A 24,857-nucleotide genomic window follows, 5' to 3' on the forward strand; every position below is an offset into this window, starting at 1 on the left:
TTCCCCTGCCCGTGGCTTCGAGAGCACTGCGCGCAAACAATATGTTATAGAGTAGAGTCACGTGTCCACCTCTGGAAGCGCTGATTGGCTGACTGGGACCGCGTAGCCCTCGCCATTTATCAAGTTACGATGAGATTCTGAATTGCAATTTATTAGACCGTAACGCCGCCAAGGGAATGTTCACTGGTACAAGCGCTTGCTACGCCAGATGGTATCTAATGAAGTTAAAGAAAACGTAGATAAAGTATATTGCCCGCTTATAATTTATATTGTGGCTCCTGAGTTGTTCCAATTTTTGATTGAGCAATATCAGTTCCTGTTGTTCTCTTGTTGGATCAGTATTCACTCCAGGCTCTCTAATATTTATCGAGGATTTATTTCCATAAACAGTTTTTTTTTTTCTTGTTCCTGATCAACCATTTTTTCAAGCCCTTCAATATCTCCGCTAGAAGATGAGTTATATATATATATATATATATATATATACAATTCACAACAAATAAATAAATAAATATAAATAGCTGCATAAGTAAATAAACACGTAAAGATAAATAGATGTACAAAATAATAAATGGAAAAAATAAGTTAGTAAATAAATAAACAGCTCGCAAATATGTAAAAGACAGTGCTTGATAAATTAAACTTGAGGAAAAAAACGAGAAAGGACGGACAACCAAAACCCTACCAAACCGCTTGTTCTTTCCTTGCTTGATTACTCATTAAAAAAAAAACGACTTTTTCGCAAGTTATTTTAATAGTGAACAAATGTTTGTGACGAAAAACATAATGTTCATACATTGCTTTTTATGACACCGATGTGGGTTAGTGGGTTTGAGCGCATTATGGCTCCTTTATTTCGTGACTACAGATTGGAAAGCAAGCGGCATTTAGTTTCACTAATTAAATGGACTTTCTCATGAAAGTACAGTACACCTCTAAGTATACCCCCCTAAATATTACTAATTCAATGGTTGTGATGTCCGAGAATTTGATTCGATAAGGATTTATTACGTGTCTCGTTCCTCCAAAGAATCAACAGAATCGATGTCACAACATGTCGCATTTTCATATCTGTGTATCACCCGTCTACTTTCTATTTGTGATAATGCGATGTGTAATTAGCTCGTAATACGTTTAAAGCGACTGAATCTAAATCTAGCAATCAAAGTCTCACCTTACTGGATAATGAATCTTGCTTGTCGTCGGTTACCATCAATGAAACATTACAACTTCCTCAATAGACCCTGTTCGAAAGTTTCGCGCCGACGCCTATCCGCCATTTCCTTGATCACATACTCGAGCATGTATTGGACACGACGCCTGCGTCAGCGCTCGGCGTCAACTCGGATCCAATCACGCGCATCGACTCCATGGATGGATTTTGGATGAATGTTAATGACTATGCCATTTGTAATGGGCTGTAGCTTGCGCCACCTAGCCCAAGTCTCAAATAGACAAACACCAGGCAATGCAGACCACCACTGTTGCTCGATCGACTTTTGTAAAGGGTCTTCTAGGTCTGCATAGCTGCCGTGTAGTCTAGGCATAAATGCCTCCAGGATCATTGTTAGTTTAGTACTTGGGGTTACCTATCGTATATTGTTTCGATCATGTTTATATAGAACAGTTTTTCGACACAGGAATGGCTATAAAATAGAGAAACGATGTTTAAAGAGCAAGAAAGCTGGTAACTGTCACTGAAACAAAAAGAAACGAGCGCATATAGATACAATGGACAACGTCGGAAGAACGATTGTGCAGTGGGTTGTCAGCTAAACTAAGCGAGTGTCACGTGGCCCAGTGTCACATCGTGACGTCGCGGTTTCCTGTGACCTTACGGTGTTACGTCATGGTGTTATGCGACGTCACGTCATGGTTTCGTGTGCCGGCCGTCGTGCCCGTAGCGTCAAGAGAACACCGTCTACTAAAGATAGCAAGACCCCAAATTTTGCGAGATGTAGGTCCGCTAAATTTAGGGAAAGGTGGGGGGGGGAGGGGGAGTGTGATGTTTTTTTGTGACATTGCATCATTTTGTCGGGGATTTTAGTCATTAAATACATATTGTCCTAGGTGCGTCTCGATATGTTTTGTCGAAGGACAAAACAACGTTTTTCTTAAGTGTGTGACCCCAGACATGTACACGTTTCTGAAATACTGTCGAGACCGGTTATAACGAAGTCAACGGGAATCAGAAATCACTTCGCTATATCTGTTATTTCGTTATAACCGACTTCGGTTATATCGAAGTGCAAAAGGGAATGGAAAATCGTGATCGCTTCGGTGTAGCCGCTATTTCGTTATGACCGACTTCGTTGTAACCGGTCTCGACAGAGTAAATAGATACCGTTACATCATCTCGGAAAAATAACGCGTTCTTTTCTCGTTACTCTGCATATGTCAATTTTCTCAAGAAGTAGACTTCCAATATTTGTCGTCGTTAATAGTTATTTGCTTTTTAACGCGTTCATTCGGTGTGTAACTGTGGCTATACTGGAATTCCTTGTGCGCACATCTCTTTATGGTCTATCCATGCTCCGTGTCACAGTGGTGCCTGGAACGGCGTCTCCGACTGGTGTGGTTACCGCGTGCAAAAAGGTGGTCCCTCAATTTCCACCTGATGACGTCATAGAAGTGTCATATGGTCGCCAGTCGCGATCCTGACGGTGTCACAGCAGAGGGGGCGGGGGGGGGGGGGGGTTGAACGCGGCGGTCGCCTGGTGTGCTACAGGTCGCTCTCCGCGTGTGACAGTTCAAGGAAGCTACGGCAGCCAGAGGTTGGGAAGCCGCGACGACAGCGAAACGCGCGTTTGCTCCTGTTTTTTTGGCCGGGACTTCTACGACGAACCACCAGAGTCGCGACATCTGACAGCATATCACTCCGTCGGATAGATAGATGGATCTTAATGTATATACCCTTTGTAACGGGCGGTAGCTTGCGCCACCTAGCCTAAGTCTAAGAAGACAAATATATGCTTCCTCCCGCCCTTCGGCACATTTCTCCCCCTAACAATCACCAGGCAGTGTGGGATATCACCAGGATGACATTTGTGACGTCCTTTGATGCCTCTACGTGAGCTTTCCGAGATATGGGCGGAATATCATGCTAAACACCCCCGCTCGGAGAGGCGTTCCAGGAACCGTAGTCTCACCTCATGTCCGGCCGCACCGGGCGCTGCGAGCCCTCGCAGAGTTTATTCATGGAGGGCCGCGTGAGTTTTCCGTGACCTTTGAGAGAAAGTACCGCGACGCGCCGAGAGCGTAGTCACGTGCTAGGGTACGCAGAGCTGGATTGGTCGGGATGGCTCGCACATCTACTACGGTCTGACGTAAGGTGGAAGCTGGAATATAGCGTTTTCACGTCGTGCGAATTCGCGCTAGGTTTGGGTACTTGTGCCGTGCACCACCCAAAAGCAACTAAACACCGTTATCCGTTACTTCATCAAAAAGTTAAAAAAAAAATGTAAACTTGACTATGTTGACAAAAACTGGTAAACACAAAATGCGTGATGTAGCCCTTCCACGGACGAAGAGAAGGGCGTCTCAACGGCACCGCCAACCGAAGGTTCCGTCTCATATCTGACACAGGCCGTGAGACGGTGCAACATGACAGGAGAGGCCAGACCCATTCATACTGAGAGAGTGTGGCCTTCTTACGGAGATTTTGACAGTCTGGCAACCACAGGAGCGTAGTCTGACAACCGGGGGATGTCTACTTTCGTCCGCCATTTTGTGGCTCTGACTGGTAGGAACTCTGTGCGATTTTTCAGGAATAAAAAGAGAAAAAAGTAACTCCATTTTGGGTTATCGCTAAATCTGCTGGTTCTAGCGGGCAGCAAGCTCCGCCCCCTGGCCAAACTTTCTCAGTATAAACGGCTCTAGGAAAGGCCCCGAAGCCCGCGACGGCGGCAAAGAGTTCGCTTTTGTGCGATCTGAACACCGACCCAGAATAGCTCTGCCGACAAATCACTTGCCTCACAACCTCGAGGGCGGGAGACTAAAGTCTTTCGATGTGGTTCCCTTTGGAGTAACGCTTTTTTGGTGTCGGTTTTTCGTTAACCCGGTCGCTAAACCGGCTGTTACAGCCGTTCGTTACTGCTAAAGGTTACGGTATTCCATGAACATCGTCTGATAAAACACATTCCGTTTTAAAACGTTAGTCGTTCATTCTCTTCAAATTTAACTAGGTTGCTAATTCATTACTAATAAATCGAACTAAGTGCACGCAACGCGTCACTGTGACGTGTTACATATACTGCTCTGCGTGGCGCGAAGTTCTCACTCCCCTGTAAATACAGTAATGTAAAATCCAACTTGCCATAGCGACGAAAGTATACCCTTCGCTCGTAAAAAGAAAACGAGGATGTGCAAGCAAAGCTCCGTGACTCGGTGTGAAATTACCGTAGAGCCTAGTTCTGGGCTTTCACGACGATGTCACACATCTGTCTTTTGCAGTCGCCGCGGCGGCGCCGTGCAAAGTTTCGTATAAAGGTCAGCCGACGCAACCACCCGTCCGCAACCCCCCCCCCCCCCCCCCTCCCCTGACGTCACGAAGTGTTACGTCAAGGTCACGGTCCAAGATGGCGCCGGCACGAGTTTAACCTTAATGATGCCCGTCGCGGGCGCGAGGGACGCGGAAGTGGAAAAAAGGTGAACGCGCTCCGAAATGCAAGTACGCAACTAACTGCAGAAGACCGAGGTGCAGGCGCATCATGCCAGCTCGTCGTCCGGGCCCTTTGCAAGCAGGCGGCAGGAATATAACGCGGCAAAAATGTACCAATTTGTTATATTTTTGTAATTTCTTAAGAAGGTCGTTAATTGGTTTGCGTAAATAAAAACACATCGCCGGAAGCAAAAACATTGTGACGATCGAGCTCTAGCGGTTGCGATATAACGCCAAAGTTTGAAAGCCTACACTTCTCTAGTTCGAAAGGTAAAAAAGAAACACAAGGTTCCTCTATAAGACGACGTCCATCTGGGCCTACTATCGCCAAAACTAGAAATGACGTGTCGGCATCTTTAGAATGAATTTTAGTAAAAAAGCGTATCAATAAAATTGAAAACAATATTTCCTTTCTTGCTGCCGAGCGTTTTTCACTGATATAAGTGCGGTATGTGTGCCCAGCATTAGTCTATTTTTTTACAATATTAGGCTTAAATGGACATTGGCTCATTGATAAATTTGTCTTCTCTTTCATTTTTTGGTTCAGGAAACGCAGCATGACTGAGTTAGCATAAGAATAATGTTGTGTTGCACACGTTTTCCGACAAAGAAGGCTGAATACGGTTAGTCGTTAGTTCACTCCAACACATGTTACACATAAGCTTTCAGCCAAACGCAGATCTACAATGGTCACCAAACTTATACGCAACAATAATACGCAGTTCTCGTGTTCCGCATAAACCTCGTGACCGCTGCAGAACTATTGAAGCCCATATAACGTCTGCCTTCTGCGTTCCTCTTTCGTTTTCGCATTCTGTCCTGTCCACATATATACATCATCTTTCAAGCCATAAATGATTCAAGTGTGCGTTGAAACCATTGGAGATTCGGTGGCTTCGTCTGACGTCGTCAATGTGATAGCGTAATAAGGTGCATACCCGAAGCGATTGGAGTTTTCGTTGTTTGAATCCTTTTCGGTCATAAGGCAACAAATTAAGTGTCGTCAGTAAGTTAACTTAATTTCATTTATAATTTTTTTCACAATACTGCAGCCATTTCAATCCAAAGCAGAGTCGGTCAATACAAAGTTCGTAACACTTTACTTCGTGTGCCGAAAAATAAAAGGCACTAGCATGGTGTGCCGCTAACATAAATAAAGTTAAGGTATTAATAAAAAAAAGTATACTTGTCAATAAAATGGTATTAGTACATGAACGGTTACACGCAGGTGCATAATTAAGAAAATGAAAGAGAACGCAAAATTGCACACAAAAGACTGCTGTGTTACAATATTACACAATTTAAAACTACAACGTTGAAAAAGGAAACTCAATGAAATTATCATGACTGCCCATACTAATTGCCTAGCAGACTAGCAATGTTTGTTATTTGTTGATCATGAAGAACCATCACCTTTAAAGTAAAAAAGAACATGCTTTAGCAAATTTCTCAACAGATGAACAGTTCACAATTTTGTTCGTCAAAAGGTTCCATTCATCGATGGTTCTAGCAAAAAAAAAATGAAAATATAAACACACTTATAATCTATCAAAGAGTGCGATTATGTTTCGAGTTATTTCTTCGGGTAGAGTGTTTGAAAGGGGGGGGGGGGGGGGAAAGTACGACACAGGGTCCATACCCGTTTGTTTGTTTGCAATACGGTACAGTAGTTTTAGTCTTGATAACGTTTTTGGTTAGACACAGTTCGATATTTACTAATGAAACCATATCGGTGATAGACTCTGCTATTTTGTAACGGCCAAAAACAAATCGCAAGCTCTGATTTTGTAATTGTTCAAGTAAAGAAGAATCAACCTGGGTCCCGTACTGTGCTTGGACACTGGAACATTGGCCGGATGGGAGTTTTATAGGCGGCCATTCTTGTCGGTGGTGGGGGCAATCTAAGCTTTCTTCCAATGAAACAAAGTTTTCGATTATAAAGATGAACATGTATTATCTATGTGCACGCTCCAACTGAGGCCAGGCGTGAGGGTTACTGCTAAATATTTCACGGAATCAGCCCTGAGAACTTCAGAGCAATTAAACGTGTAGCAAGAAATCTCTGGCGTTTCTCTGGCGTAAAGGTGATCGAAACTTTTTTGTGAAGGTTAAGTTTTATCTGCCATTTCTGGCACTAATGAGATACCATACAAAGTGTGTTGTTGAGCATAACTTGATTATGAGTAGTTTCCACTTTTGTGTGGCAACGCACGATCATCTCGAAAAAGTCTGATTTTAATTTGTGCATCGATGTCATTCACAATGTCATTTAGGTAGCTGATAAACAATAAAAGACCCAGCACAAACCTCTGGGGGACACAGAAAACAAAACTTCAAGGGACTCGAAATGTGTGTTTTTAATTTCAACGTATTTCACTCTGTTGTTTAAGACCTGTCCACTCTAGTAAAGCATCACAAATTTCCGCTGCTCTTAATTTAAAAAGCACTGCATTATGAGGCACGGCGTCGAAAGCCTTCGAGAAATCGATAAACACCGCATCGGCTTGCCCCTTTTCATTAAAGGGGGACACTAACCAGAAAGCAAAATTTCAGCAAAAAAAGGTCAGTTTTGAATAATACCATATTTACATTCACTAACATCTAGAGAGTATTTCCAAAAAAGTTTCATTCGTTTACACTGTATAGATATATTTTTTTTATAAATGTTCTTCAGTTCGTTGATGCTAAAGGAAAAGTAGAGGTTCGAGCGCTTTGAACGCCTTTTTCTCCGTTACACTCTTTGGTATAAATTCGACTATAAGAAAAATATCGTTTGGTAACAGAACAACAACATAACAGCATCACTCATTGCTTTTCTTAATTGGGATTAATAATAATTGACATTTTAAACTTCTAAATTGGCAGCCAATTTACTTTGTTTTAACAATTTTCTCATTTACTTCTTTAAAAACTTTAAACATTTTTTTTATTTTTTTTTGGGGGGGGGGGGGCGGTTTAATGCTTTGTTCCATTCTATGCTGGTGCCCAATGAAAGAGTCCTGTTTTCGTCCTCATCCTCGGTGTTTTATCCTTTCAAGTATTCGTATAGAATTTAATGGCCAATGCAACTGTGTTTTTTTTTTTACTTTGTGGATGCATTTTATGAAAGATGTCAAGATTTTGTCGATTACATAAAAGACAAAATATTTATTTAAGTTTTCAGCGCATTATTGGTATTAAAAAAGTTACTTTATGAAAAATTTGTTTCCACAGTTGCACTCTCGAGGCATTCTGCGTCGTTTCTATTGAAAAAAAAACATATTGGTTATTACACTAGTTCTCCAAAGATAGTTTTCTTTAAAAAATCTCAGCGTGTTCTTGATAAAAATTACTATAATATCTATTTCAGAATTCATGTACACAGATTAATCTTTGCACTGCAAAGCATTCTGTCAGCTTTTGAGCAACATGACAAAGGTTTACTTTTTACTCATGAGCCACCTGACAACAATCATTTGCAGTTTTTAGATATTAACATCACCATCAACGAGCGACGTGTGTGTGGAATGTATCGAGCTCGCGCACGGAAAAAGTTACTTTCTTTTGATTCAGCTCGTTCGAAGACGGCTAAGAGAGCTATTGCGACTTCATGCCTGGAGTCTGCCCTGCTAAAGTCTTGTGATCACCAGTCGAGTAGTATTGATTCTGTCTGCACACCCGAGGAAGTAAGTCTTAATGTGGTCCAATCTATTCCGGGAGCATTAAAATGTCCACCCTTGTCTACATTTCTTCTATTCTTAATAAACCCAGATACGTTATCATACGTTATCTCTAAGAAAGCACCCGGAGCATTTGGTGCCCTGTAAACAACAGCAAGGACGAATAAAACTTTTCCGAGTTCAGCTTTTCACCATGAACTCTCGTGGTTTTGTATTCTTTCCAAAAATGAGCAGAAAAAATTGTGTTTAATAACAGTGACCACTTCTCCTCCACCTCCTCCTCAGGAAGAACGATAGTTTCGTAAAATCTGAGGAGTACAATGAACCACTTCACAATCGCCAATCTCTGAATGTAGCCAGGTTTGCGTAATTGCGTTTATGAAAGCTCCATATTGCCACGTGCGTCTCCGACCAAGCACGCCCATGGCCGAATGATTATCGTGCTTGGTTCCCACGCAAAGGGCCGAGGTTCGATGTCTGTGAGCGTACACACGTTTTTGTTGTTTCTGTAAAAATGTCGCGTTCTGATGAATTCGAGAACACTGTTGTCTACTCCAGGTCCGAATGTTCTACGCGCCGAGCCTTCCACGCCGACTGTTCCAGAAGTCCACGCATGTACATACGGGACTCCGCGTGGAGAGCCGCAGTCAGTCTCGCCCCAGTGCTCGATACTTCTGTTACGCCGACATCGACGCCTGCGACGCTAGTATTTTTTTTTAATTTTATTTTGGGTACAAGTTCGTCCCCTTAAACGTTTAGTTTCCGCAGTCATTCGACGCCTCATCAATTGTCATTCGTGACATATTTGATGGAGGTGCGAGATACCGCGTCCCATGCCTGTGAAACGTACCCCTCAGAAGATCTGTCCTGCTCGACCTTTTACGAGTCCCGGAAAGCTTATCCCCGTTGACGAACCCGGAACACGGACCAACCGCCGTGTCCAAGGCCTGCCCCCGGACTTCGTCACCCTACCGTCGAAGCCGACAAGGACTGCGGCTCGCCACGCGGAACCCCTTATGTAAGTACGCGCGCAATCTTCTGGAACAATCGGCGTAGAAATTTCGGCGCGTAGAACATTAGGACCTCGAATGAACAACAGTGTTCTCGAATTCACAAGAACGCGACATTCACAGAAACAATAAAAAGGAGCGTCTGCTCGCAGGCATCGAATTTCGGCCCTTTGCGTGGGAACCAAGCACGATTACCATTCGGCCAAGGGCACGCTTGGTCGGAGACGCGCGCAGCAATATTAATGTATGATACCCTCAACGTCAGCAAGTTTGTTTACCATAGTTCGCGCGTTGAAACTCGCCATAAGATAACTTGACGACACTCATTCAAAATCTCTGTTTATGGTAAGTTTATCCTAAGGTAACTTAACTTTGTCGCCTTTATCTCGTTCGATTTTGACGACTCCCATAGAATCTTTCCTCGTTGCAGCGTGCTCCAAAAATCTCCGCCTAGAAATGCGCGCAAACATTTCAGCTATGAGCAGATCTTCAGTAGCTGCTGAAGTTTTCAGTAGCGAGAGAAGGTCATGATGATACGCGTGATTTTTTCTTCAGTTGTTTCTACGAGCCTGCAAATTTGCTGCACCGAGCAGACCTCTGACCCAAGGCCATTTTTGAACAAATCATCAACAACCGCACTTTCCAAAAATTATCAAAAATTCTCTGGAGAGGCAACGAGAATTAAGTTATAACGCCTCTCACGGTTTTTTAAGTCACCTAGCTTCTTTCGCTGATTAAGTAGGGTGTTCTGTAGAAGAAAAACAGTATTTTCGAGATGTACGACCTTTTTTCTTTAAGCACAGTCTTACATTTTTCATCGAGATATGAAATATTTTTGTTGATGGCATCAAGGCTGGGTTGAGTCAGATCTTGACAACTGTTCATACTTTTTATATCTCAGCAATATCATTCTGATTTTGTAGTATCGACTTGACCATTTCTTCAAGCTTAAAGTCATGCCCTGGATTTTCGTGGACGTCACCAGCAAGCCAGCAAGGTGTAAAAGTGAGACGGACCAGCACTCTTTCATGCTCATAAAAAGGTGTTTTTGGCAGGTACAACAACAATACAAAGGAAATCACTCCGGTAACACTTGCAAACATACTTGTCAAAATCAACACCAACCTACTAAGTTCATGTTAGTATTTTATACTAAGTTCACACGGGTATTTGATATTTGTTTTATAATCTGATAGTACACCTTATGTAATAATGTTAAGCCCTTGAGCCTATAATAAATAAATGGAATAAAGATATCTTTCAGTGAGACTTGAAAACGTTGTCCTCCGTAAACTAAGTAGCCCTCCACACGTTTTGAAAGCTCGCAACCTTATAATGAGCTTGCGTGCACCTGGTGCCCTAATAGAAACTGCCAATGACTTGAAACCGAAAGCCCACTTATTTCATAACAACGATCCTACTTTGTTTTTTTCTTTTTGCGCGAATCAAACTCAATTCCTTCATTAATTATTTCATAGAAACCACGATGAGCGAAACAACTATGCATTCCACGTGACTTAAAACGAAAAAAAAACTAGTATGCAAAGGTAACCCGTGAAGTTACCTATTCTAGCACATACCAAAGACATACAGCAGACTAAACAGAAACTTCTTACTTTCTTTCTTTTTTTGCGCGTGTTGTCAGTTTGTCGCGGCCACTTCATTTCGACAGAATCTGTCCTAGAAGAGGCTCGATAAAATTTAGAAGGGGTAGAGTGGTGGGAGGAGGCTGGGAATACGAAACTGGAACGTGGAGTCGTCGGCCGGCGTTTGGGATGTAGGTGAGGAACGGCGGCTTTGCCGAAACCTGTCGCTGGTTTGCTTACCGTCCTCTTTCATTTTTGGGTGTTTAACTCGCCCATTTTTCATTAAGCTTGGTATCAGTATTAAATCACGCGTATGTTTATAACTCCGTATCACGTTTAGCATTGTTACCGACCCCCTTAGGAAATACTGGCTTGAATTGTGATCTTTGATGTTTTGGTAAGTAATAATCGGTATTCTATCATTGCCGTCTTTAATTCTTTCGGTGAATATTAAAAGTTCGATGCTTATTAGCTGAAACCCGTCTTTACAACGTGTGAGAATATCGCTTCGAATCGAAAAGCGCCGTATCACCGCAAGCTTCACCACCATAAAAGGAACCGGTATGTATATATAGTGCAAACCCTCCCCCCCCCCCCCAAAAAAAAAAAAGAAAAAAAAAAGAAAATGTAGTTTTCTTTTAATTTTTTTTGCTGCCAAAAATAAGTTGCGAATCGCGGAAAGATCATTTTCCACCCAAATGTAGTGCTAGCGGTTCGAAAGAGATGCCAAAGTTTCAGCACTAAGCGCTATTTTATTCGAAAGTGATAAGTGATTTTCTGTAAGTTTCAATGGGAAAATGGCGGCCGACGGAGTTCTCGAATACATGGAGCTCTATGGCTGACAGTTACCGAATACGGAGAAAAATGGGCCTCATTTTCCCAATGAAGGTTTTAAGAGAATCACTTGTAACTTTGGAATAAGACAACTGTTAGTGCTGAAAGTTTGCCACCGTGTTCGGACCACGCTAGCGCTACATTTGGGCGGATAACGAGCGTTAGGCGTGCGTAGTTTATTTTTGCAAAAAAAGAAAAACGATGTAATGTTGTTGTTGTTGTTGTTGTTGTTGTTTTTTTTTTTGGGGGGGGGGGGGGGCGGGGGGACACGCTGTGTAGTCACTGATAACTAGCGCAGGACGTGGCGTACTATGTTTACGTAAACTTGACTCGTGATTGGTCCTTTTCTGTTCTTATCAGCGAATGCCGCAATTTAATTGGCCGAGAAGTGATAATGAGATGATCGGGACTCGCCAATGCAGCAGTGTTCCATTCGAACCACAATTTTCACACCCCTATTGTAGTTTCGTTTTTACAAGGTTTTGCTGAGGGATGAATGCCCCAGATCCTCAGGGATGCTTTCGCGACGCGTTCGAGGCCAGATGGCGCCACTTCCCGACGACTCGGGAATACGTAAAAAGAAGAAAAGGGATGCGTTCCTCAGGTTGTGATTGGTATAGATCAATATTGTATTACACCCGTCTACAGCTCTTCTTTTGAATACGACGACAACTCCACTTCTTCGGCTAGAGTAGAAATATTTTGGGACTATTTGCTGCGGTCTGAATGCCCGAGAAGGCTTGGGTAGTCAGAGCCGGTATAAGCATTACACACGGTTCAGGATAATAACACGCTCATCGTCTTGTTGCATAACATCCTTGATTCTAGTTAGCGTATGCTTAATGTATCTAAAATAGCACGAATCGCATTTTCGTCCATCAGAAACGTAAAACTAGATTGGGACAAAGTAGAACGATGTCGTCCAAGCTCCCTGAGAGCGTCCCTACATCTACGGAAATTCGGATTTTTGAATCATAGGGGTCGCCCATCCTTTATTAGGCACTAAACAATTATGCTGAATTTGCTGCTGTCGCTAGCTGTTTCTCGATGAAATACGTTACCATTTAGCGCGGGAGTTTCGACTCGGCTAAGGATAGGAGCTCCAACCTTGCGACGGTCCGCGTACCGTTGTCTGCGGAGAGTTGCAGTATGTTCTCCGGGGCGTCGGCTGTTTCGAATGCGGCCAGCACAGCTTCTCTCGATCGCCGCCTAAGGCCAAATGCCTGCTATAGATAAGAAAGCCTAATTGCCGAATTTTCCTGCGTCACTAGAGAAGGCCACCGTAGGACAAAGATTGTACACGAGTACGACGTCATCATTATAGGCTGGGAGTCGTGTTTTCCGTGATTCGATACGAGTTTGTGCCGAACGCTGACACAGTGAATCGTGTCCAATCTGTGGCCTACGGTGGCCTTGTTTACTTACGCGGGAAAGTTTGGTACGTAGACTTTCTTATATAGGAGATGCTGCTAAGGTTCGTTGTCTTCAAAGAGTCAATTTTTCTTTCCAGGAGTCGGAGGTTTTTTGGCGCAAATGGTGTCGACACCGCGCTTCGGTTTTACGTTGTCGCGCACTTGTGTTACCGCCACGGCCGCTCAATTGCCTCCTGTTCCGCTTCCGCGGCGCGTCATTGGAAGCGTGCCAAAAGACTCTTTCGCACTTGTAAGAAGAAAAGTGGACGCTACGATCGACCGAGACTGTGTTCCAAATCTTACCCAAATGGATCCGAGTTACTTCGGCGGATCGTATCACGTGACATCACAAATTGAAAAACGCTGGACGCGGGTAGGTTTTAGAACGCCAAGGGTACAAAACCCTTACCCTGGAGTAAGATCGAGTAAATTTTGGAACACGGCCCGAACGGAGCGAAAGAGGCAGAAAGTAGAACGAACGCGAGTGTCGCTGCCGTCGCCACGTCCCAACTCCCGGCTGCAGAAGCTTTCGTGGTCTGTCAAGCTGGAGAGCGACCCGCAGCAGAACAGGCGTCTGCCGCATCCACCTCTGCTGCTTTGACTCCGCCAGGATCGCGGCCGGCGACAGCGTGACACTTGTATGACGTCATTAGACCACTTTTTGGGCGCGGTAAACGAATACCACCTATTGAAGACGCTGCGAGACGCACTGGTGGCCATGCGAAGGCGAGCTATAGGTGGCGCTCCGTGGATTCACAAGTGATGACGTTTTGAGGGAAAAGGAGCTAGGCCTTGTCTTCCGGTTGGCATGTAGTGAGCACACCAGTCGGAGACGCGTTCGAGGCACCATAGACTGACACCTCCAAGACGTAAGGATTTTCCGACTCACCGATGACTCCGGCGAGGGCGGGCAGGATGAGTCCCAGCGAAATAAGGCACTTCATCCTCCGTCTTCTGGCTCGGGCGCTGTTGGAACCGGGACCTCCCTGCTTGACGAGGGGAACGTGCGCCCTGTAAGCTCCGCTGGGGCCGCTATGCACACTGCTGGAAGAACCGGACGTGCCGCTGGACGAGATGCTGCCCGGATGCTGGAGCTGCTGGTGGTGGCCCTGCGGGTGGTGTTGCAGATGGTGGTGATGGGACTGCAGGTGGCCCGGATGTTGGGGCCGGGACAGCGGCGGTCGGCCCAGGTACGCCCGGTCTGCAAGAGGGACGGTTCCGGAGGTTAGAGCCGGGACAAGGCGGGAAATGGGAACTGCGCCCAGGCAACACAGTCTCACAGTAGCTTGGAAAAAGGCGAGGGCTACGCTGCAAGAGTATGAAGCGTTTGCTATTTCCCAAAGCAATTGGGAGAGCCACATTGATTTTGAATGGTCCAAGTGATGAATCTTTTAGTAATAAGAACGCATTGGTGGTGTAGTCATTTGCGACAGTCGATACAACCTCCTGCTCCTCTGCACTTCTTAGCTTATGTTTCCGCTTCTCAGCGTAGCTCCGCAGCAGCACTATACTCGTTGTCGATTTTCTGTGGCATTTCAGAAGTGAAGAGGCTTTGATTTTTCTCGCCTGGTATCGGTCCAGGATAAGTTAAATCCTGAACAGGGCAGGTTAAGTTCAGAATAAGTCGGTAAATCCGAACTACGTCTGGGGGCAGGACAGGTAAATGCATGAAACCCTGAGTGAGGCGGGAAATTTTAATTATTCGTCATTCCTTTGAAAGTGAGCGCAGTCAAAGGTCGGAAGACAAGCGGCCATGGATACTCATATTACATAAAGCGGAACGTCACGGCGCAAGAAACAATGACGAATGCCATGACGTTGCGATTTTAGAGTTGCTTGATTGACTCCATCCATATGTGAAGTACAACGAAGTCCCGCGAATAGTACAATATGTTTTCTTTTTGTGACAGAACAAAGCCCGCACGTCTACTTTACATCGGTGTTGGAACAACCAGCAAGAGACCAGCAAACGGCGGGCGCCGATAACAATTATATTCCTGTACAAACCAAAAGCTGCTTCGTTGTTGTCTTCCTGGGCTTGTAATCAACCACTATACCAATCGCGCGCAGTGAATGCACCGTGACACTGCACTTTTTTTGGTGCGCGGCTGATATGTGGAAAGCAAGCTGTCTGCTTCTTGCGCAGGGGTTTGCGTTGACGTCAGTACGACGCCGAGTTCTGCTTGACTTTGATTTGTAGGATAGTGAGTAGGCCTCAATACTAGATGCCTTGAACTCTACGCATTATTTTATTTTTAATTATCCAATGAGAACTCTGCGTTATGACGTCACCGCAACACCTGTGCAAGAAGCAGACGAACTTAAAGGGATACTTCAACAAAATTTGAAATATATCCGTCGTGTTCAAAAATAGGTCGATTATGATCCACAATATCCGTAAATGACAATCGCACGTTTGTATTTTGAGCCTCGTGGCTGTATTTTTTGTTATAAACGGCCCACTCTATCAAGCGCTCGGAGAAGGCCCAGCTTAGAGAACGTGACATCTGACGCAATCGTGACGTAGGTCGTCTCGGGACGAGCAAAGCTACGGCGCGGCTGACGTCGAGGGGATGGCCTAGTCGTTCCAGCCACCGAAGCGGCTGCTTTTGTACGAATTTTGAGTGACGGGTTAATCTTCTATATTCTTCTAGGGGGACAATAGCTACTTCTGGAACACACAAAATGCATTCTCGGGAAAACGGGAGTTCCTCCTTCACCTCTTCTCTCGTCGTGGTCGGAGGCGGGACACTCACCCTCACTAGCTGTCAAGGTTCCTAGACGGGCATTACAAATGAGGCGTTAGCGACATCCACCAGGTGCTCTTTGCTAATCGTTTAATTCGTTTTAAAATTCCTTTTCGACACTTTCTAACAAGATATTGGTGTGTTCTATGTGATACTGATCCTTTGAACATATATAGACCATAAAATAAGCGCCGAAATTTCGTTGTAGTATCCCTTTAAGCTCCGCATAGCCGGTAATGGCAAAACACCCAAAAACAAAGAGCCCCGTAAAGATGCTCTTTTGCGGCTGTTTCATTTGCTCCGTCAGGTCGCAGCGTTGGCCGTGGTCGAATTTAAAGTGAAACGGCGTGTAGACTTTTTCCTTCGAGGGCGCCGCCATCTTGAATCGCGGAACTTCTGGTATGCGGGAAAGTGTCGCATTGCTGTCGCCACTTCACAAGGAGGAGCTCACGTTTTAATCGCGACTCTCTAAATTTCTTGTTTTGTATTTTCTATATTCTTTTATACGCCAACTGCTGACTATTAAGAAAATAAAATAAAAACACACTTTTTCGCAAAAACATGTTTTTCAGTGGTCTACTCACGGGGCGCCATTATAGGAAGGGGAGGGAAAATAATAACGATTAGAAGTAATTTTATTACTTCCAAAAGTAAGCAAATTACTCATGTGTTTACTAACTTACTAAAGTCAGTAAACGATTACAAGATTACTAGAAATAGCAATCATTACAACTAATTCGACTGCTTGTGACGATTACCATGCAAGTCGGGATGCAGTCCACTATCTCCCAGAATACGGAAGTTGTTTGTCACTTTCGTCGATCCTACAAAACATGGTATTTACGTTCCAGCCGGAAAAATTCCACTTAGTAAAGGAATCTACGATGCTGGCATGGGAAATATTTCGCGCTTAATTCTTAGTATTGTGCACACTCGAGGAGTCATACGTAGATACCGCGTTTGTCGGATGCCCCTTGGATTCAAAACGGCTTTAAGCCGTCTTTAACGAACGCTCCGGCATACGCTGCTTAAAAACACGGCAAAACATATATATGACGGTCGTCACGAACGGTTCCTCGTGAGAATTGAATTCGCTTTAAAATACGTCTTTTAAACGTCATCGAACATATAAAGAAACTGTAAAAACAACTGTATCGTGTCACTGGCACATATTTTTGTAATGCATCAGTACCATAAAAGTACACTATTTATAGAAACGAAAAAAGGAAAAGAAGAAGAGCGACATATTTTTTTCCCTTTTTACAGAACGTGTAAACATTTTATTATAGTTTTATTGACAAATATAATTTATATTTATTGACAAACTTTATTTATCGACAATTTTGTTGACAAATACAATGGAAGTTTGTGTTTGTCCGTCGCTTCTCGTTTTTTTTAACAAGTTTAATTATTCCTACCAACCCGCTCGTTCCGTCCTCAGAATCCCCGGGGAAGGGATTGCTTTGCACGCTTCCTTGCACCTTTGCAATAATTGCATTATCATTATAGTTTTATTGATTGAGAATTTGACCTAAATAGCAAGTAATACTAAATTTAGTACTTCGTCAAGTCAAACTCAAAGAGCGTGTATTCTTGTTTTATATTATAGAAATAAACGTTTAGCGATTTTATATATCGAAACTAACTATATGGCACTAGCGAGCACCCAAATGGCGGCGAACATAATGCAAAATTAGCGGATATAGCCTCTCCGCCTTCACATCTGCTCGTTAAAAGAACACAAACATATTCTGATTGACTAAACATCCCTATCAAATTATCTAAACTCTGCATACTAAATTCACCACTCAAACCCCCTGTGCAACAGTTACTGATTCTCATGACGCGACAAAAAAAAAAGGTATTAATATTGCCACATATAAAAGGTTCATCACTAACACAACAGGAATAGATAAATGTCCTATTCAGTTTGATCTAACGATACTCTTTTAAATAGACACTGAGCTCTTATAGAAGATTTCGAAGTACCGAGACAGGACTCGCATGTCACAAACTTTTAGCGCAATGTTTACGGCCCAGCACACATCTTCAGTTAGGAGTAATTAAAAAACAGGCTTCTATGAGGGTCACCCCCAAGGTAATGCCTCTTTTTAAATAGCATCATGCGTTTTAAGGAAATAAATGAGAATATTTGATTTAATTCAGATATATTTGCTTTAAACCACTGCAGCTTGAAGAAACGTGATCCTTAATCACTAGATAAATGCATTCTTAAATATGGTTGATTGAATTATCAGCACACCCGATCACCGAAAACAACGGGGAGGGAGGGGTTAAAATCGCTCTAAATTTAAAGTGCAGTTTAATTAACAGCTTTGATTAACGTAAACCCCGCCATAATATAGTTAGTTTCACTTTAAGCCCGACAGCAGCCGGTGCATTGATTCGAGGGAACCAATTAAGCAGACTCAAAAGTGCATCCTCCAGGCGCTCGATTTTTTTTTTATGCGTGTGTGTGTGTGTATATGTGTGCGCGCGCGTGTGTGTGTGTGTGTGTGTGTGTGTGTGTGTGTTTGTGTGTGTGTGTTTGTGTGGTATGTTTGGCAATATCAAGCCCAACGCTGCAGATTTTCTCAGAAGAGCACCGATCGTTCTCGTGTTCGCCCTCCTGTTATAAACCTTTTTTGTTCGAATATTCTTTGATGTAAATAAAAGACAAATACGTGCAGAAAGCATCACATTATCGACAAGCGGTAAAAAATATATTTTCGGAATCATATTTGGGAAAAGGTTTGATCTAAACCATCGCAGTAAAACCGGTGGGTTTAAATCACGATTTAAATCGTAAATTAAATTGCTAAATATGATTTCAACTTCAATTTAAATCATCTTGATTTTTATGCACACCCTCGACTACAACTGATACATACAGCGCCACCCTGCTTCATGTTGACGACGGACCAGAGGGAGGCAAAGACAGATCGGGCGCTGGTCTGTCGATCTTCCTCTCGTCCGTCGTCACTTTGGGCTGTTTCCTTGTTTCAATCCATCACAAACTCGCCGGTGCGATTTTTTTTAATATACTGGTGCGAGTTAAATTAGCGTTTATTTCACACCCTCACATTTCTTGCGACTGGTCCGGGAAAAAGCTTCTCAGTGTCTCACACCAAACATAAACTTTAATAGCTTCAAGGAAACAAAAGGAAAACCTATCGCGATTTACAATTACGTCCCTAATTCAGATGTAAATATAACTGTGTTGCACCGATTTTGAGGCGAATCAGTGACTATGAAAATTTCAAAATTTACCAAAATTCATACCAGTATTTTCTACTTCCCCAATCCCTCGCCTCCTTGCGTAAATCGCAGCGAGTCGTTGTTGTTGTTGTTTATTTATTTATTTCTTTTTCGTTGTAAGAAAACGTTTACCCGCGGGATTATACTCAAAGAAATGATAGGGCCGTATTTCACAAAGAAGAATAAAATAAAAGGCACCTATCACGCCGTCGTAAACATGCACGTATGTCATTATTTCACAAGCTTCACGACGATTTTCTCACGTCGCGATCAATCATTCAAAGTAACGCGCATCACATGCCACTCATCTAGTTATGCACGATACCCCAAATCATAATCAAATGGAACAACCTATCGGCTCAGATTGGAACTGAGCTAGATATGGTCTAACTTCCAAGAACTTGTGCGAAGTTATACTAATACTAAGAATTCTTTTTTATTGTTTGTTTTTTATTGCCTTTGTATAATTTTTGTGTTTTTCTGTGTGCTGTCAAATAAATCTGATGCGCCTTAGACTGAGGCAAGGTTGGCGGTCGTGCTAACAAAACTAAACTTCTCTTTATGGTCGTCGATTAGAAGCGTAATATATCGTGTTGTAATTTAGTAAAACGCGCGGGATAAATCTTCTTTAAACAGAAACATAAGACGCCATATTGAGACAAAGTGAGTAATCTTCTGCAAGAACAGTCAAGCAATCAATAGCTTAAAACAGCTTAAAAAAACGTTCAGCACATTTTTTTTTGGCGAAGAAGGAAAACCAGCGAAGCTGTACTATGGTGAGAATAAAATAATGTCCGGCCGCAAGTCGGCAAGCCAGAATGAAAAGGCTGGAAAGGTTGCCGCCACCTGTAAGCCACGGCGGCAACCAGACAACCGGCCGTTGCTCATAGATGGCGGTACCTGTCCGGAGTGTTGTGTCGACATTTATTTGCTGGCGGACACAATCCTGGGGAAACTATAGCCCTTATCAGCTCCGCTGTAGAACGCAATAGGCAGCTTATTAATTATTCTTTTGCCTCTTGCTTTGGGATTCCTACATTGGTGTTCCTAATGACTGGAGCTTCAATCGGATTGGCTCTGGAGCGATAATAAAATTAGTGGCTGTCGCCGCTTTCCTTAAACTGTCAATTACTATGAAAAAAAAAAAAAACATGCCTCTTTTATTTTTGGCACCTTCCTCGACATTTGGTCAAATTACATAGAAAAGGAGGATGCTGACTCCTCTAAAATGGTGTTACCGCTCGATACTGGCAATTAATAATCGACGCGAAACAGGATGTCGTACGTGTACTCGAAAGGGATGCTGCATAAATTACGGCACTTCCTATCGAAGCGAACGTGGAAAGTCGAACACGTGGCTGGGAAGTTAATGCTTCGTGGATTCCGCCATAAAAAAAAATTAAAAAAGTATGTCCTCACGCAATTTTCTCCTCAGCTACGAACCCTCCGCTGAACGCGTGTGCCTCTGCTGTCGTTATTTTTTACACGCGGACAAGGATCCGAGGAAAACGAGTCCATTCCTGGGAGATGCCGGTCTTTATAACGACAAAAAGCCTCCAGAAAGGCTCTGGTCAACCGACCGACCAATCACGACTCTGAATGAATGTCACGTGACATCATTTGCATAATTCTCTGCGTGACAGTCTATACCCCCCCCCCCCCCCCCCTTTTCCGTTTTCCGTGAAAAAAAAAAGCAGCGGGAACAGCAAAACGTTGCAAGAAATGTTGTGGTTCGCCGACCGACCAATCACGTCTCTGAACGAATCTCATGTGACATCATTTGCATAATCATTCGCCTTATACTAGCGTCCTAATGTAGCATGAGTTGGTCCTTGTGAACACCAGTTGCGGGGAACGAAGGAAAAGAAGATGGTCCAGGACCAGACTCTTTTTTTCTCCTTCTCTCTCTCTCTTCGGTGTTGATTCAGTTTCCGGGTTGGTGTTCTTTCTGTAACGAAAATGATGCGTTATTTATTTAGGCTACGGCTTTTCTTTCTGACTTGTTATTCGCCGTGGCTAAAACTTGTTTTGCTCCAACAGGGAAAAAATAGCCTCTTCGGGGGAGGAATGGAAATGCTCCCGTGATCCTCTTTAGAAGAGCTTCATGCTTGCTCGCGCAGCACGCCTGGCTGAAGATGCGCGCAATAAAAAAATAAAAGACACCTTCTTCCACGCGTTTCTTTCTCGTCTTAACCCGAGTTTGCCGCTTTCTTTTTCTTGGAGAAAGAAAAAACTAAGTTCAGTCTTATGGAAAGTCACGTACGCGGACTTAAAGCTTTTACGGAGTGTGCGAAGTTTCGTTCTTCGCTGTAACTTCCATTTCATCGGGAGGACGCAGATTCTTGGACAAAGTAAACCCGAACACAGCAACGGTTTAGCTTCGCAACCCAAACCGTGTTCCAAGCACGCCGCTTGAGCCACGTGGTGGGCGCTAGCGAAGGAACATTCGAAACATCTAAGGCAGAAAATACGAGGGTGATTTCAATATTATCCGCACACTATGGCTGTAGATTTTATTTTAGTCAAAACGTTTCGAAACCCGAGCCTGTCATAGAATATTTCATAGGCAAAGCCTTTGCTGATTTGCAGAACAATTTATTATAATCATCCACTGTCATTCGTCTAGACGCCAGAATCAGTTCTCGTGCGAGCTCAAAGTCATCATCATTATCAGTCGTGGGCGCTGACCGACGTCCGGCTTTGTCTTTATGGCTGACACCTGTGCAGCGTCCTTGTTCGAGCTTGTGTGTCTGCTCAACCATACTTTCTGGGAGAAAACACTTCCTTGATATTGTGCGTATAGTTTTCGATGAATATCTGCACCTGACGCACCCTCAGACCCCCCAAAACAGTGGGTCTCCCGCGTGTGCCGATCACGAGTGGGCTAGCCTTTTATTCTCGCACCTCGGTCAGAATCGAGCTGGCTTAAAATGCTCAAACCTGCGCAGGAGCGACCTCGTACGATAAGCGCTGAAATAACAGTGCGGTCAACAAGAGTTAAACCGGGGTGCTGATAATTTGTATTCACCTTCGTATTTTGGCCGCGACTAGAAGTCGAGCAAGCCTCATGTGGACGTTCAGATAATATTGGCAAATCAAAGAGCAGCCAACCGAAGCTATTTTCAAGGCTGTCTGGTGTCATATTTATGTCGCCGTGTTTTACTGCATTACTTTTGATTTTGAAATGACCACTATCTGTCTTTTGTGTATAACTTTTCGTGTGTTATTTTTATAAGTATTTGTACTATGTGTTATACCCTCTTAATACCTATGCCGACGTGGGTACTGAAGGTCAAATTAAAGCAAATAACTTACTCATACTTCGATGTTGTATCGCTTACTTTCTTCATCTCAAATATTGTTCATGTTTTATATTTATATCTGGGTTTGTTAGACCACTGGAAAGGCATCAAGATACTTGAGCGAACTAGTGTGAAAATAAATTAATAGTTCGCCCAGAAGAATATCTTGCTGAACTTATATTTTATCGAATTCGTCTGGGCATTTATACGCATGTGGGGTACACAAAAATAATATAGTATAGCAATATTAATAATGATTTGGCACCCCAAGATAGCCTATGTCCGTGCACGAGTCAGTTAAACAGAAGGAACCGCAGAGAAGGTGTCGCAACGTATGTAGCAAGAAAATGGAAGCGAAGTCTCATCCTCAAATACATATATATTGAAAGTAGAAGCACAAAAACAGAACATTTCCGAACTACTCATGAATAACCCGTTTGTGTATGACAGAGATACATGACAGATGTACCTCTGTCGTGACTCCTCGTGAACAAGATTGTTTCATTAATTTCAACATTGCATTTTGAACTATAATATATGCAACAAATTTTTAAATGGGAGGGTTTCAGCAAAAAAAAAAACATAGAATATATGCAACAAATTTTGAAATGGGAGGGTTTCAGCAAAAAAACATATAATATATGCAACAAATTTTGAAATGGGAGGGTTTCAGCAAAAAAACATTGAGGTTATGTACCCTGCCATTTATATTGATATAGTATGAACTAATATTCTTATCAATGGCACTATAGCTTAAAATGCATTAGTGACATTATAGTTGTTAATTTCTCTTGTAATTGTTAAGGTGGGTGATCTAATAAATTGCATTAATAACTTTTCACATTAGTTTAAAAAAATTTGCTTCAAGGTGTAAACACTATCCCTTTTCACCAGAAAGCTCTTTGGCCTCACTTTTCAAACAATACGTTGCAGAGGTATAATTTAATGAAAACAGAACGCGTTATAATTAAAATGGGACACTGAAGACCATTTTACATTTTTTAACGACTTGTAATTTGGACGTAACTTGGAAAGCGAGCAACGCTTTTCTTCTTCAGTTATTGAGGAAATATTTACATCAGATGCGTTTATTTTGAAAAAAATAAATTTTGCATAACAAATACAAAACAAAATTATGTTGTCCTGTTTTTTTTTTTTTAATGTAGTAACCTAAAAAGCACCACACGCGATTGTTAGGCTTGCTGAAAGTCTGAATAAAGAGAGACACTGTAAACTTGCAATTAAGCTGGGACATTTCTGTCAATTGAGCAGTTCAAAAACTTGACACTGTCGCCCTTTTACCTTATCCAAATTATAACATATTTTATGTTAGAAGGGGCTAAAAATTAATGCAAGAGGCATATGCATATTCTGCGCCATATTACATCTTGTGTTTGCTATTTGCTTCAAGAGGTATAGATGCTCTCCAGCCACTTTTATGTTTACCTGCATGATAATTATACAACCAACAAATAATTGTGTCAACTGTATTATAATCACCAATACAGTTATATCAAGACAAGCTTCTCGTCCTAGACAGAAAAATAAATCAACTAGGCAGTCAAAAAGCAGCAAAAATAAGCCCTTTAATACATCTATCATTGTTCTTACTTTAGTTGAGGAAAACAAAACCGGAGAAGAATTTCTGTTAATTACTTCGCATACAAACCTTCAATGAAACATACATAACATTTCGGATATACGTTGTCCTAATTTAGGATGTTAAGCTTGTTTCTTTTAAAGAATGGAGGTGGGTAAATAAGTAGAAATTACCTCAAGAGATGGTGACCACTTGCGATATAATTTAGGGATGATCAGTATAATTTTAAAACATATCTCCTTGACGGTACACCCTACGGTTCGATAGGACAATATTAAACAAATTACAATTGAATTAATAAAAGTCGCGGACAACAATCAGATCAAATCTTTCTTTGTAAAATAAATTCGGTCTAATTTACAAATTTACATCAAGGTGCGTTCGTAATCATGCGACCTCACAAACGGGATAATCAAATTCTCGTTTGCTGCGCTCAATTTGCCGGCACATTTTGAACCAGCTGCACCCGGTGCACACCACCGTGTTCGATTTGCGAGTGCAGCTTATCTCAAAACGTAACCGAAAGTACATTGCCTTGCACTTATCTGCACTGAACTGCGCTTTTCTGTTCGATTGAGGCTGAAGCCGATAAATTTGAAAAACACTTGCCAGTCAAATTTTCATCATTTCGGATTTACGCGAAAACTCAGAATTTGGTGTACACGATCATCGAATAAAAAGAAATAAAACGCAAAAAGACGTTATTTTACAAATAAATTTCGTGAAAGCACAGGGTTGGTGGTTCTGATAAGAGGCGACTCCAGTTTCCGTTTATCGCGCCAGGGTTCG

The 24,857-nt window shown here is 42.7% G+C and overlaps 1 protein-coding gene and 1 pseudogene across 1 annotated transcript in view; both read right to left on the minus strand.

Annotated features, from left to right (window-relative positions):
- Positions 1-8,282: 8,282 nt before the first annotated feature.
- LOC120843674 lies at positions 8,283-9,634 on the minus strand (annotated as a pseudogene).
- Positions 9,635-9,685: 51 nt separating this feature from the next.
- LOC121047439 (dendritic arbor reduction protein 1-like) overlaps positions 9,686-24,857 on the minus strand; it is a 48,129-nt gene continuing 32,957 nt past the window's right edge. Inside the window, exons 2-3 of the mRNA XM_042294726.1 lie at positions 14,020-14,362; positions 9,686-9,779 (exon numbers count right to left, since the gene is read on the minus strand). Of these exons, the coding sequence (XP_042150660.1) occupies positions 9,686-9,779; positions 14,020-14,362 (437 nt within the window). The remainder of the gene's footprint in view (positions 9,780-14,019; positions 14,363-24,857) is intronic.

This window comes from Ixodes scapularis, unplaced genomic scaffold (assembly GCF_016920785.2).
Source record: "Ixodes scapularis isolate PalLabHiFi unplaced genomic scaffold, ASM1692078v2 PGA_scaffold6__148_contigs__length_123643588, whole genome shotgun sequence".
NCBI classification, from domain to species: domain Eukaryota; kingdom Metazoa; phylum Arthropoda; class Arachnida; order Ixodida; family Ixodidae; genus Ixodes; species Ixodes scapularis.